The 14012-nt window shown below is 37.6% G+C and overlaps 1 protein-coding gene across 9 annotated transcripts in view; it reads left to right on the plus strand.

Moving 5' to 3' along the window:
• Positions 1-14012, plus strand: part of LOC117973232 (electrogenic sodium bicarbonate cotransporter 1) — a 91337-nt gene that overhangs the window by 22614 nt on the left and 54711 nt on the right. For 6 of the 9 annotated variants that reach the window (XM_058989869.1, XM_058989871.1, XM_058989876.1 and 3 more), the window contains exons 4-6: positions 7611-7746; positions 10124-10284; positions 12886-13065. In XM_058989869.1, the coding sequence (XP_058845852.1) occupies positions 7611-7746; positions 10124-10284; positions 12886-13065 (477 nt within the window). Of the gene's footprint in view, positions 1-7610; positions 7747-10123; positions 10285-12885; positions 13075-14012 lie in introns of all 9 variants that reach the window. The other 3 variants (XM_058989883.1, XM_058989886.1, XM_058989879.1) reach the window with 2 other exon arrangements.

Raw genomic sequence — 14012 nt, forward strand, 5'->3', positions numbered from 1 at the left:
TCTGACGTCATCCACACAAGCCACTGTGTGACACTTGGTGTTAGCAGTGGGATACAGCGCATCCACAGACGCAGGCCAGCAACAGTGCTGCGAGTAAAATACACCCCGGGGCGGGGGTACCCCGTCACAGGAACTTTCTTAAAAAGTCGACTGTGGGATTTATATATTAGGTCAAATTTTAAGTTGAGTGCAGCTAAGTCTTCAGCTAAGAACACAAAATAAGTTAACAAAATAAGTCTCAAAATACCTGAGTAAATTGATTGATCCTTGGACAGCTTTTGCATACATTTGAAATATCTTTCCCATTTTCTCTTTAAATCTTTGATTACAGCACATCCTTAAAAAGTTACAAATGTTAAGCCACCAAAAGCTCTTCTGTAGCCATGTACAGTACTATACACTGAAAACCTCTGTATTGTATATCATGGGCCTTATGCCAACAAATCATTTTATGATCCTTTGTGGATTAAACATGTTTGTATTTTTAAGTATGAATGCTGTTTTTATCTATACACTGATACACATCAACAACATGTAACTCTAGCATATGTTTTTAATACACCAGGATATTTGTGTTTTGCGTGTGTGCGCCATGTTTACTTTTCAGTTTTCTTTTAATTGGGTGTCATTATCTAAAATCAATTTGGCATTTACATTTAATTATCCACCTAATGTGTGTTTTTTTTGGTAATACATCTGCTCTCTTGTCTCTGTATTGGTGTGTATATATGGCAGTGGTATTCATTATTGTTTGAATGTGTCCCAGTGTCATCAATACACTGTGGAACAGGTGATAGTGAAGCAGGATAGCAAATCTTTTCTTGGGGCCACGGTTTTAATAATTGGTCTGTGTCTGTGTCTGTGTGTGTGTGTGTGTGGGTGTGTGTGTGGCTTAAGTTCATCTAATCACTAGCAGGTTAATTATTAAGTTTTCTTTTAATTGGATGTCATTCTGAAAAATCTATTTTGCATGTACATTTATTTATCCTCATAATGATTTTATATTAAAAAAAGTTCACCTTTTGGAGAAGCAGAGTCCCGAAGGATAAAAGCAACCCTTTCATCATGGAATTACATCTCCTGCCTATTTGCTGATTTCATCTTATTTCAGACTTGTTTTGAATAAAAAGCGGATTACTAGGTATCTAATTAATTAAATCCTATATCAGAATTGAAACCATTTTGATTTGCAGCGTGATTTTCAAATAGGAACGCCGTTGTGAAACAGTTTTTAAAACGTGATATAGGTCACTACATCACTTGTATTTAAAAGAGGAAAAATACACATAATGATCTACAAACAAGACCTGCATGACTGAAAAGCCTTGTGAATGCCAACATAAATATAGCAAGAGTCAATGACAAAGAGCCTTAAAAGGCTGAGCTGCTGCGGGTGGTACCAGAGGTCTCCGGGTCACATTACTCTTCAGGCTCCATGACGTTGAGTAAAAGGTCTTATGGGGCAAGACTGAATGGAATCTATCCTGAAGGAGCTAGAAAAAGGGATAATGTAATTTTGTGTGTGTGTATGTTTAGAGTATGATTTTGCACACTCTTTGCTGTACTAACTTTGATTAGACTAGATTGCCTTACAAACGTGCTTCTCCTGTGATTTTCTCTTGGTAAAGACTTTTTACAAAGTTAGAAAGGCTATATTGATGACGTGTTTTCCCAAGCAGATTGCTGGAAAATAATCCTCAGATAAGCCATTGACGTTTTCTTGCACATCTGTCATTTTAATTGCCTTCAAGCTGATTTGCTGCGACATCTGTCAAGATTTAAATTTCCCAGCGAGATCAAAACAAGAAGATAGTGTCTTTAAGAGATCATACTCCATTTTTTTTGCACAGTGTCATAACATGTTATGTTTAACAACATTTATTTATGGCTGTCATCATGAGCACATTGGCAGAGACGGTAAAATGATGAGTTTAACCTTGAGGACAAAGGGTAATGACGAGAGAGTAAAAATTGTAAAATGCTAATGTAACAACATAAGAAAAGTAGATAGCTATTCAGCCCATCGGTGCTCATCCTTTGCAGCTGATTGATCCCAAAAGTGTGTCTTGTCATTTTTAGAAGATCCCAAGGATTTAATAAGAGTAAAATAAGAACAATGAGAGAACAACCTAAAAGTGACGTGCGGGGGTCTTGGTCTTGTGAGTGCATGTCATGCAACCTTCTTTAATCTGCCAGTGACCTTCTACATAACCTGCTCTAAGGACATGATCTATACTTACAGAACACCCCTGCCCAATCAAGCAACAGCTTTGACCTGGAAAATTCCTTCATTGGATTGAGACATTCGTGATCCTCTAATAAGGGACTATTTGAACTAATAAAGGGACTATTTATAAAAATAAAAAAGAAACAGCGGTCCAGTGTAGAATGATATTTTATGGGTTTTAGTCGCCGGATCATCTTCTGAACTTACCTGTTTAAAATATACACCACCAACATGATGCAATCACAGTGAAAACTAGGGTCAAGTTGGCTACTTCAGGTTGTGTGCTTTTAGATGTTTTACTTTTTTGGTAGTATTTTAAATACCCTCACAGCAAGTGCATGGCAATGCTGTCTGAAGATGACCTCTTTTTAAAAAAAATACTATTGTGATGCCTACCAGTGCCAATACCGGTGTGCATCCTGAGTTTACTTCTTCCAGGGACAGGGATGATCCTGTGGTACGTCATGTAGTGACATCAGATCAGAGCGGTAAACTGGGCTGGCCAGAGAAAAAAACTCAAAGGCTGAAAATGTCCCGTACAGGGTCTGCAACTTATGCATGAAAAACTGCCATTTCTGGCCAGTTCTAAATAATAAGTTATTAATTGTGTATATGTGTGTTTTTTTTAGCCAGTGTGAATAGAATAAGTTGGTTAAAATATTAAAGACCTGTGACAAATCATTTATTTGGTTTTGCACATATTGAAGTGGGAAAGTTTCATTTTTAAAACAACAATGCAGCGATGCCTAACTAAATATTCAGACTAAGAGACAGAGGAACAAAAGGCTAAGCCCTCTTGTAAAGAATAAATAAAGTTTTGTTTAAAAATGTAGAATACCTGTTTAAAATGTACCCCAACAATTTGGTGCATTCACAAGCAAATGGAAAATACAAAGGAATTTATTTTCTTTTTCCATTTGTTATTTAGTTGGACTAACTAGGGTCAAGCTGGCTGCTACAGGTTACGTAGATGTTTTTGTTTTGTGGATGCTGTGACAGGGACAGATCCCAACAAATGTACATGTACAGGAGTTGTGTCAGTGGATCTCCTTTATAGTAGGAACAGTTTATTTGTACATTTTTGTATGTCTGTTTTTATACTATGTTGTGTATTGTCGGCCTGGCTAATACCTACGAGGTTTGCCAGTCAGAGCGTAGGAGAGAGAAGTACATTTTCCATGTGAACCTCCTGAAGCCCTGGCAGGCGAGGGAGAGTTTGTTAATTGTACCAGCGAGCAACATCACAGACCTGGGTCCTGGTCTGCCAGCCCTGGTAAAGGACAGAGATGTCAAGTCCAAGCTCTAACAGCGTTTTTTCTGATGGGTTTTCTCCCATTCCGGGGCTAACACACGTAGCCAACCACTATATTGATACGGAGCCTGTGGCACAAGTTTGTCAGAGGCCCTACCACCTTCCGGAAGCAAAAAGGAAGGTGGCCAAAGAGGAATTTGAGCAGATACTCAAACTGGGAGTAATAGCAGTCCCAGAGTGCATGGTACAGCACAGTCATTTTAGTAAACAAGCCGGATGGATCAACTCAAGTATGCATTGACCAGGAAGGAAGGAAGGTCATACCCGATGCCCCGAATAGATGTGTTTCTGGATCGACTAGGTACTGCTCGCTTGATGACGGCGCAGGATTTAAGGGGTACTGGCAAATACACTGGACCAAAGAGTCTTGTGAAAATACAATGTTTTTGACTCCTTTCGGGTTGTACCAATTCACCACATTTCCCTTTTGGGTTGCATGGAGTGTCAAGCCTCTCCCTTGACGGACCTCACCCGGAAGGATGCACCAAATATGATCCAGTGGACGGAGCACTGGCAGAGGGCATTTGTGGCTTTAACCCTATAACTCCGGGGCATGCATGCGGCCTGTTCATTGTCTGACTGTGGCCCGTGTATTCCATTTCACTTATGAATACAGTATATCGTAATTTTTTTGTTTTGTTTTTCTTTGTTGACTTTCTTTTTCTCATTTTTTGCATAAAAAGCAGCACAACATTTTAATTTGTACTGCAGAGGGTAATTGGTTCTCATAAACTTAAGTCTCTAATTCATTTCATGAGTCTTACTCTCCTTTCTGAAATGCACAAACCTGCTGCATTGAAAGAACCCATTCCCAACATAGGAGGCTTGTTGCTAGGGAGCTGACGTGGCTGCCCTGTGACTTTTGCTAGGGCATTGCTGCCTGTTACAACTGAACAACTCGTTGGCTAAAATAAAAACCTCTTAAGCAAATAGTCAACCTCAGTTAACTCGTGAAACAAGAGTGTCAAGTAGATCAGTCACGTGAAACGACAGTGTCGAGTCATCCACTAGTCTTTTTAATGTTTTTCATCCCTTCGGTATTGGTAATAAGTGGCGAGTAAAGCGTGGTGTCGAATTAAAAAATTAAGAGGCAGGATGCCTATGTATATTGCAGCTAAGAGTTAAACTCATAGGTTATTCTTTAGTAATGTGCGGCCCTCTATAAACAGGTTAGATTAGTTTTCTGGATATGCGGCCTGTGATGAAAGTTTGGTTGCGTACCTTTGCTATAACTAGTACGTGCTGATCTAATCAGCGCTGCGGAGCACATTCTGTATATGTTTCTAACTGTCCTGTTTAAAATGATTATTTGGTTTGAAAACACATTTCCCAAAAGCACAGCAATAACACTTGTTGAGTACATTTTTGTATTCTTATTTGGCCATTGAAAAAAGAGAACATCTCGATGTGAAGTCGTTCCAAAGGTTATATTAAAAAATAAATCAGTCAATCAGTAGTTTTAAAACTTACCGTTAATCCCAGATTAGGGAAACTTTTTTTTTTTAAATTGCTGAACAGTCATCCCTCCACCAACACAAGGAAACAAGGCAGTGGTGAAAAAGAGGCAATACACATCAGGTCAACTTTAATCTTATCAGTTATATATTTAGTCATGATTTACTATTTATTAAGTAAAACTTTACCAATAAAAAAGGAAGACATGCTGAAAGGAGTTTTTCACAGGCGTTTTTTTCCAATCTAACTGACAGGATAGAGACAAGCAGTTCAGATCGAGAAACAAAATTACTACAGTCACTTTCGGTTTTATAAAGTGTTATCTTGCCAGGATATTATTATTATTATTATTATTATTATTATTATTATTATTATTATTATTATTATTATTATTATTTCATAACAGTGACATTATTTCAATAGACTTAATCCATTTATTAATATTATTATATTTCATTATTTCAAGAAATCAGTTTCAGATTTTCTACATAGAAAGATGATAAATACCACCAACCTCCATCAAAACAAAATGAGTATTACACATTGGGGTTCCTGGGTGTCCTCTTAAAACCTGATACAGGTCATTAGATAGGTACTGGGTACAAATCAAAAATACCGAGCATCAAAAGAAACTTATCACTATTATAACACATTTATAAATGGTATATAAATGGACATTGACAAAATGTTTTTGGTTTCTTTTTAATCACGCGATCATTCATCCTTGACCACGACACGCTTGAGTGACTGTGACTGAAGCAGATGCACTTAATCACCTAATTTGTGAGACAGTTGATTGGACACTGGATATGGAGTGATTTCAGCTGTTGAATTGCAAACTTGAATAAAAGCAATAAAGAAAATCACAGAAAAAAACCAATATGCCACATCTGTCAAGAGCAGCGCCTTCGTGCAATCGGCATGTTGGAGGCTGGACTAGGGCAGTGTACTGTGGCTCGCCGTCTTGGGTGCTCACAGCCAGCAATTTCACACCTGGTGAGACAGTATAACCAGACACACTCTGTCAATGACAGGCCATGAACTGGGAGACCAAGAGTCACAACACCTGCCCAAGATCGACAGATCATTTTGCAGCATCTTCATGATGCCACTTGTTAATCAGCACAATAGCAAGTCACTGCATCTGCTCTAAAACAGAGTTTGTCACTTTTCGATCACATCTTGTGAATTTTATCCAAATATAAGTGATAAGTTTCTTTTGATGCTCAAATATATGTGATAGGTTTCTTTTGATGCTCAGTATATATATATATATATATATATATATATATATATATATATATATATATATATATATATATATTATTTATTTATTTTTTGGGGAAAATATATTAGATAGTGTAAAATAAGTCCAAAATGTTAATCCTTCAACATTCCAGTTTTTCCAGGGATGGCTGCCTGGCTAAAAATGAGTTTTTTCTACTATGTGGCGGCCGTCTTGGATTTGGTCATGTGAGCGTGGGAGGGACATAGGCCTAATTTTAGCACTGTTATAAAATAGATTCATAAAAAATGTATTTTTACGTAAAACCTTATTTCTTAAAGTTGTTATGGCTGTTGAAATGCTCATATCCTAGCAACAGGTAAAATGGCTTGTCACTTACCAAGATTACATGTGACAGCAATAGTGTTCAAGAATATGCTGTGCGATAAACCAGTATTGCACAACCCAGATTTCGGCAGGATGTTCCTCTTGCAAACCGCTGCGTCTGAGGCTGTTTCACAGATTCATATAATACCCTCACAGCAGTGCATGGCAATGCTGTCTGATGATGACCTCTTTTTTTAATAAAATGTATTGTGTTCCAAAAAGTGATGTAAGCTTTCCCTACCGGTGCCAATACCATCTTGGATCATGGGTTTAGTTCTTCCGGGACCATGAATGGTCCCTTGGTATTTTATGCAGTGGCATCAGATCAGAGTAATAACCTTGGCTCACCCAACTATATACCAAAATAAAAAAATAAAAAGGATGAAAATGTTCCGGAGAGGGTCTGCAACATATGCATGCAAAACTGCCATGTAGGGCCAGTTCTAAATAATACGTTATTAATTCTGTATATGAACAGGTTAGAGTGAGAAAGTTTTATCAACAGTATTGAACTCTGTTTTTCATGTACAGTGATGCGTAACTAAATATTCAAATTAGGAAACAAAGGAATGAAGGGTAAAGCCCTCTTGTAAAGAATAGACACAGTTTTGTTTAAACATTTTCTAATTGTTAATGAGGGGTTTAAAGGCATAGAGCCAAGCTAGACTGAAGTCCAATAAAGAAGTGGATTCCCTGTGATGTAGGAGGGCACTAAAAGTGGGTGGATTTGATCCGTATTTCTTTACCTGGGACAGATTGGTTTAAACTCTTCTTGGGCATCTAACTAGTAGCAAGTTCCTCTGAACTACTGGGTCTCAAAGCTTAATTTTCAAATGCCCTTCATTGCACTGACTTAACTGTAATTGCCATATTTAAAGACATGTCAAAGACAAAGCTGCCATCCTGCAAGGAAACGAACGACAGTGCTGAAGAGGGAAAGATGAAAAGCCGAACCTCGTTCATCATTTCCCAGGCAGTAAACCGCAGTATCTTTTCTTTCCTAGTCTCCCCTGCAGCTGAGAGGATTCGCTTCATGCTGGGGGAGGAGGATGACAGCCCGGCTCCCCCTCAGCTCTTTACAGAACTGGATGAACTGTTGGCTGTAGATGGACAAGAAATGGAATGGAAGGAGACAGCACGGTAACAAGAAACAATACTAATAGCTAATAGCTAAAAGCTCCAATTTCAATGAACCGCTGAGGTGAGGCAGTTTCAATGCTGTAAAATCAGGGCTGCAGTTTAAACCTGTATAGCAGCAAACTATTATAACTGTCTGAAGAAGCCATCTTTGTGAAATTCTTGGTTGAAGACCTTATGTGCTGTTGCTGTTCTGTGTTGCTGTGCAGGAAAAAAAGTGAAAGCCGTTCATTATCTAGAAAGGATTATGTGTAAAGCAATGCAAGTGCTTTTAATTGATTTAATATCCTAGATTGATTCACAATCCTAGACTATTCATTTGTAAGTAGACTTCACTGTAGTACCACCAGGCAACCCAAACCGTTATATATTCCCGCTGATATTTAGTTGACTACCTACAGGCACACAGCGTTAGCAAGGGCTGGCCAATATAATGTAGTATCACCACTGCCAACCAGAACACATGGATGGGACATGAACAGTTTATTTTGGAAGTATGTGTGAAGCATACCTCAAATATTTACTGTTCCGGGCTGAAGCATGAACTAAACAAAATCCTTATACTAACACACATTATACAACACTCCACTGCAGGTAAAATATAATACAGTCTAAAAAAAACACTGTGCTTAGCAGTTATGAAACTGTTCATTCAGCAGAATATTCGGTTGAGTAAACAAACAGTGTCTTGGTAAATGTCTTGGCTTTGAGAAAATTAGGACATAGTTTAATTCACAGATACACTTGTAAGTAACCATGATATTGGTATTGGGATAATTCTGTAGAAATGTTGGCTTTTGTCCACTTCTACCTGATCTGTTACTAGTGTAATCTTCACAGCTCTGGGAATGTTATATGCACTAATCAATGCCATTAATAGAGATGTTGTTTTGATATTGGTGACTCTGAACTTTAATGAGATCTCTGGGGCATAATAATCAACAGCCCAACTGTCTAGATCTGAAACTGGTGGATAACTTACTATTGATTTAACCCTAGCAGTGTTCAACATGTCAAGTATGGTTAGGCTACATCACTATGTTACGGAACTGAACTAAGATTTGAATAACAACAGCGCCTACAGTCTTCTGTTTGTGTTTTTATGCTAAGTGATCTGTATTTGCATGCATTTGTGAAGTGTGCATTCAATATGCCACATATACAGTATAGTCACGATCAAGACAATTATCTTGCCCTCCAAACCAGGATCACAAAGTCAAAGATTAAATACTATCTATTTTATTAAAATGAGCAGCGAGTTAGAGGTGGAGTCTCCAGTGGTGGTTTGCAGTTGCTCTTCGTTATCAAAATGTGTATCAAACAAGGGAAAATCTCATAAATAAGGACCCTGTAGCGTGCTGGAAACAACGTTGACTTGTGTTTGAACTGTAACACATCAATGTAAGGCACACGTTTCCCCCATTTAATTATAATTACTTTCATGGATAGTTTTAAAGTATACAATTTCAAAATTAATTTGAAATACTTTTTCTTAAGATGAGCTACCTCATAAATGATTTATTTTCAAATAAAAAAATGAATTGTTTTACTCCTGTTCAAATTCAGCACTGTAGAGATTTCATTTTAAGTGTTACGTGAAAAATAACTTTTTGAATCCTTTTTTTTGCATGCATTCTTACAATCGTTTATAACTAGATTGAATATTATTTAACTGCCTTTTATTATTGTTAATATTTCAATAGGTTGTATCCTACAAGACAGCAGTGCATCCGAGTTAATGAATCTGTTATTCAGAAGTATTACAGTACTGAAAGCTTTCTGTTGTTCACCTGTCCACAGAGATCCATGTTGCTCTGAGGGGGGAAAAAACAAACAAAAAGCAAAACAAAAAAAGATTCCCATGGCCAGTGTTAGCTACAAACATGTGAGACTTCTTAAAAAAAACAGAACGTTTTTATATAATTCAATGAACGCTGTCTTCCTTTTCACCTAAAATGCCTTTTTAAAGGAAATAAAGTCCATGGGAACCCCCGCTGAATAAGGGGAGTCTGAATTTACATTGGCACTGTTCATGCTTTCTTGGTGAAAGTTTGTACAATAGGCGGATAAAGGGGAGTGGATTCTGGTGGAAATGTTGGATGCTCCTCCAGTCTGGATGAATGATGTTCAGTTAAGTGGTGTACTACATGACAACTATGTGCTTTGATTTGCGGAAATGAAAAATGACATAATGGCGAAAGATGAAATAATATTCACAATATACTAATGATGTGATATCAGAGATTTTACCGGAACAAACTTCAGATATCTTAATGTACTTAAACTTGACCATGTTTCACAACTTTGAGAAACAAAGTTTAACCCAGAAGGAAATAGATCCCTGTAGCCTTGTGATCTCTTGTTTGTGTTCCTAACATAGATGGATCAAGTTTGAAGAGAAGGTTGAAGAGGGAGGTGAAAGGTGGAGTAAGCCTCATGTCGCCACGTTGACCTTACACAGTCTGTTTGAGCTGCGGACCTGTATAGAGAAAGGGACCATAATGTTGGATTTGGAAGCTGCTACACTTCCTCAGGTTGTGGGTAAGTTAGACATTCAACAATGTAGTCCTCTGGCGGATCTGAACCTTACAAAAAAAAAAAAAAAAAAAAAAATCTAAAAGGTAACAAATACTCTCCACAGTTATGTAGTGTCATGTCAGGAAGCAATTAAATATGCTTAGAGCTCAATCTCTGTCTAAAGTAATCATTGATCCCCTGTAAAAACAATGAGGCCTGATCATAAAGATTCCGTTTTTAATGTTTAGCCATGGCTTACTGCTTTATGAGCCTGCGGTGTGCCACACTATATCTCGGACCAACCAGCATTAAAATCTACAAACATTTCTTCAGCAGTATGTCAATGAAGTGTCAGCCGTGTGAATTCTGGGGCATATCATTTCTGATAAAATTATTGATAAGTAAAGAAAATGTATACTGTATATAAACCCTGGAATACAAACAAATGTATGAAAAATATTTTTAATAAGACAGATTATGACATTGTAGATACTGCATTGCAGCACACAAATGCATTCATATGCACTGCGTTATTGGTTATGAATGCTCTGTGGTTATGAATGGACCCTTATTAACCCTTAGCGGTCCATTTATTCAGCGCTTCTCAGGAGCGTCAGGTCCAATTTATTTTCACACGCGCTGTTTAAAAGTATTTTTTTTCACAGTAAAACAGGTTTAAAAGGCACTACATATCAACAGGACACTCAATACTGAATTTCCAGCCCGGCCCTGCCCCACCCCTTGTTTGCTGTATTTTTCACATACCTCTTCATAGTCATGCATACTAATATATCATCTCCTGATCACTCGTTTTATCACCAAACTCCTCATTAATGCAATCCAAGTCTATTTTATTACTATAACATCTCAAAAAGCTCTGCAAATGTCTGTGATATTCTTTGAGCGCTGGATGCTGAAGCAGCTATCTTGCTTGTTTATGCCCATGTTATCTCTGTGGTGCCGGGGCTATGTGTATTGCTCAGATTTGCCCCCTTTTTTTTTGGCTTCTATCGGTCTCACTCGGCCATTTCCCTTTGCGGTCCGACATCGGACCGCAAAGGGAAAATTGTAATGTCGGACCTGGTCTGACATAGGACCGCAAAGGGTCCAAACTTCATATTAGCTTTATAATGTGACATAGTTTCCTTGAATATGGGCACCTAACTTTTAAAGAAAACATCATCCGCACACCAGTCATAAAATACACGATTGTCCATTAATGTTGATGAAATGCAGAGATCACCTCAGGGATGTGCTGCTGTACTGCTGCATCAGATCTTTTATCTTCAAAAATAGTAGACGACTCACTTTTGTTTAAGCCACATCTCAGTGAACAGTCACAGAACATCTTTAAATGGATATGCCATTATGTATTTCTGTTGTGCTTAATTATACACTTTAACTAAAGCCTCCATTGTTACAAGATCACACGTTTATTCTATTGTAATCCATGAATCATTTCTAAATGGATATTGCATAGCCTTAACAGAATGCAGTATTTAATATGTGGAAGTTATGAATACAAACTATTGAATAGCATTTAAACCTGAAAAGGACGTGTGTGTGTGTGTGTGTGTGTCTGTATATATATATATATATATATATATATATATATATATATCTATATATATATACACACTGCTCACCATTTTGCTGTATTACTTCATTTCATTTTTCGCACTGTTGTCCAAATAACTGCATTACCCTGTAATTTTATTTCAGAAATAATTCAAGGTTATGGGTAAAGGTAATCATTATTAGGAAACGTATGTATATTTCTGTCCTTCCCTGTTTGCTCTCTCTGTCTCTCTCTATGATACTTTGTAGATCAGAAGTATTTCACATAAGTGTTCATCAAGCTGTGAACTTGAGTGCTTTGAGGGCATTTTGCTAACTTAAACCGACTGTAAAAGACTATTTGTGGTGTTAGTATCCCTGTGTAGGATATACCTGAGTTGCAGCCATAATTCTGGAACATATGTGAATAGCACTGCTATATTATAGTCTCTTGTCACAATTACTTGATGCTAAGTATCTAACAGGCATTTCAGACTGGACTGAATACCAGAGTCTGAAACAGAGATCAGCCTAGGTATTTTTAACTGTGTATTTGACCATTTGCTCTTGTGCAATTGCCAGTATTTAAACGTTTCTTTTGCAGTGATTTTCAGGACTATAAGTCTACTGTAAAAAGCATGACTTTTATTTCAGTATATATTGAAAGTTGTATTTAAAGTCCCTGAATGAAAATCTATTGGGTTATGGTGCACAGAAACGGCACAGTCTCTCCTCGTGATAAACAATCCAGTGTAGTAATTGCAATTACTAAGGAATTGTAAAATACACATACATAACTGGGATTTACCTATTGTATATTGTAATATATTGAAACTAAGCAGTTGTCATGCAGTTGAAAAACACTGTCTAGTGAAGATGAATGTGTAAATTTGGTGTATAAACACTTAAAAATGCTACATTTAAAAGGATTTAAATTCCAAATTTGCATTTACTGCACACCTCTAATACATGAAACCCTTACAATAAACAGCATCAAGACATTTATTATTGTCATTCAGTATGCATAACAGCAACAACAATTGTTCCTATGAACTGTTTTTTTTGCAGAGATGATCACTGACAGCCAGATTGAGAACGGGCAGCTGAAAGCAGAGCTCAAGGACAAAGTGATGTACACCTTGCTGCGGAAGCATCGCCACCAGACCAAGAAATCCAACCTGCGCTCACTGGCTGACATTGGCAAGACTGTCTCCAGTGCAAGTAGGCTGTTTACCAACCCGGATAATGGTAATGCAGGTGCCAGTTTGGTGCAGTCTTTCTTTTTTTTTCCAATCGACGTATGATCACTTTTTTTTCTTTTTCTCAAGGCGGGATCTCCAAATGTGCCTTGAGGTCCTTCAGACTTTTGGCAACATTTTTGTTAGTTAATGAAAGTGGTAAAGTACTACATGTATCATGTTCAGCAAGCTTTGCTCCCAGATAGTTTTGCACAAAAATATAAGAGCACATTAGACAATCCCAGCTTTTTCCCCCTAACTCTATAACCCTTCTGTCTATAGTAATACAAGTGCTCAATTACAAATGCTTACAGTATAGCAGTGTATATTATGCTGCTGTCAAACCCTAGCCACATAGAAGAAATATGACAGCAGTACAGACTAAGCTTATGAACCCCTTTATAGTTACCGCTGCCATGCTTTAAAGCGCCTTCATGTGGGTTTGAAATCAAAAGTCCCAACAGCCATATCCTCAACATGAAGTTTATTTTAGGGAGCATTTATTTTATTCGGGATCATAATCTGGTAATCTGGTTTTGTGTACACACCTTACTGCACATAGTCCCAACAGGAAAGGGTGTGCAATAGAGTTCTTATCCATTTTATCAGTCATGAATACAGCATTCACGACACGGCATGCTGAGGGGAGCTCTCAGAGGAAAATGCATAAACAAGAAAGATCTCTTCCTTTTGTTCTGTGGCTGCACTGAGCTGCAGCAACTCCACTCAGAGAGCACGGGCATCATCCTGTCTTAATGGAGTTCCCCTTTTAAACGTAAGGCTTAAAGCAATTGCACACCAGATTGTTTTCCTTTATCCAAAATTAACTCACAAAATTAACTCACAAACATGTACATTCCTTATTGCATCTTGCACACCAATTCTGTAATAGTCGTACACGGGTTGTACATTGATTTTGGCATCAAAACCATATTGATTTTATCTTTTTACAGGTGG

Source organism: Acipenser ruthenus, chromosome 2 (genome assembly GCF_902713425.1).
Source record: "Acipenser ruthenus chromosome 2, fAciRut3.2 maternal haplotype, whole genome shotgun sequence".
Taxonomy (NCBI): Eukaryota; Metazoa; Chordata; class Actinopteri; order Acipenseriformes; family Acipenseridae; genus Acipenser; species Acipenser ruthenus.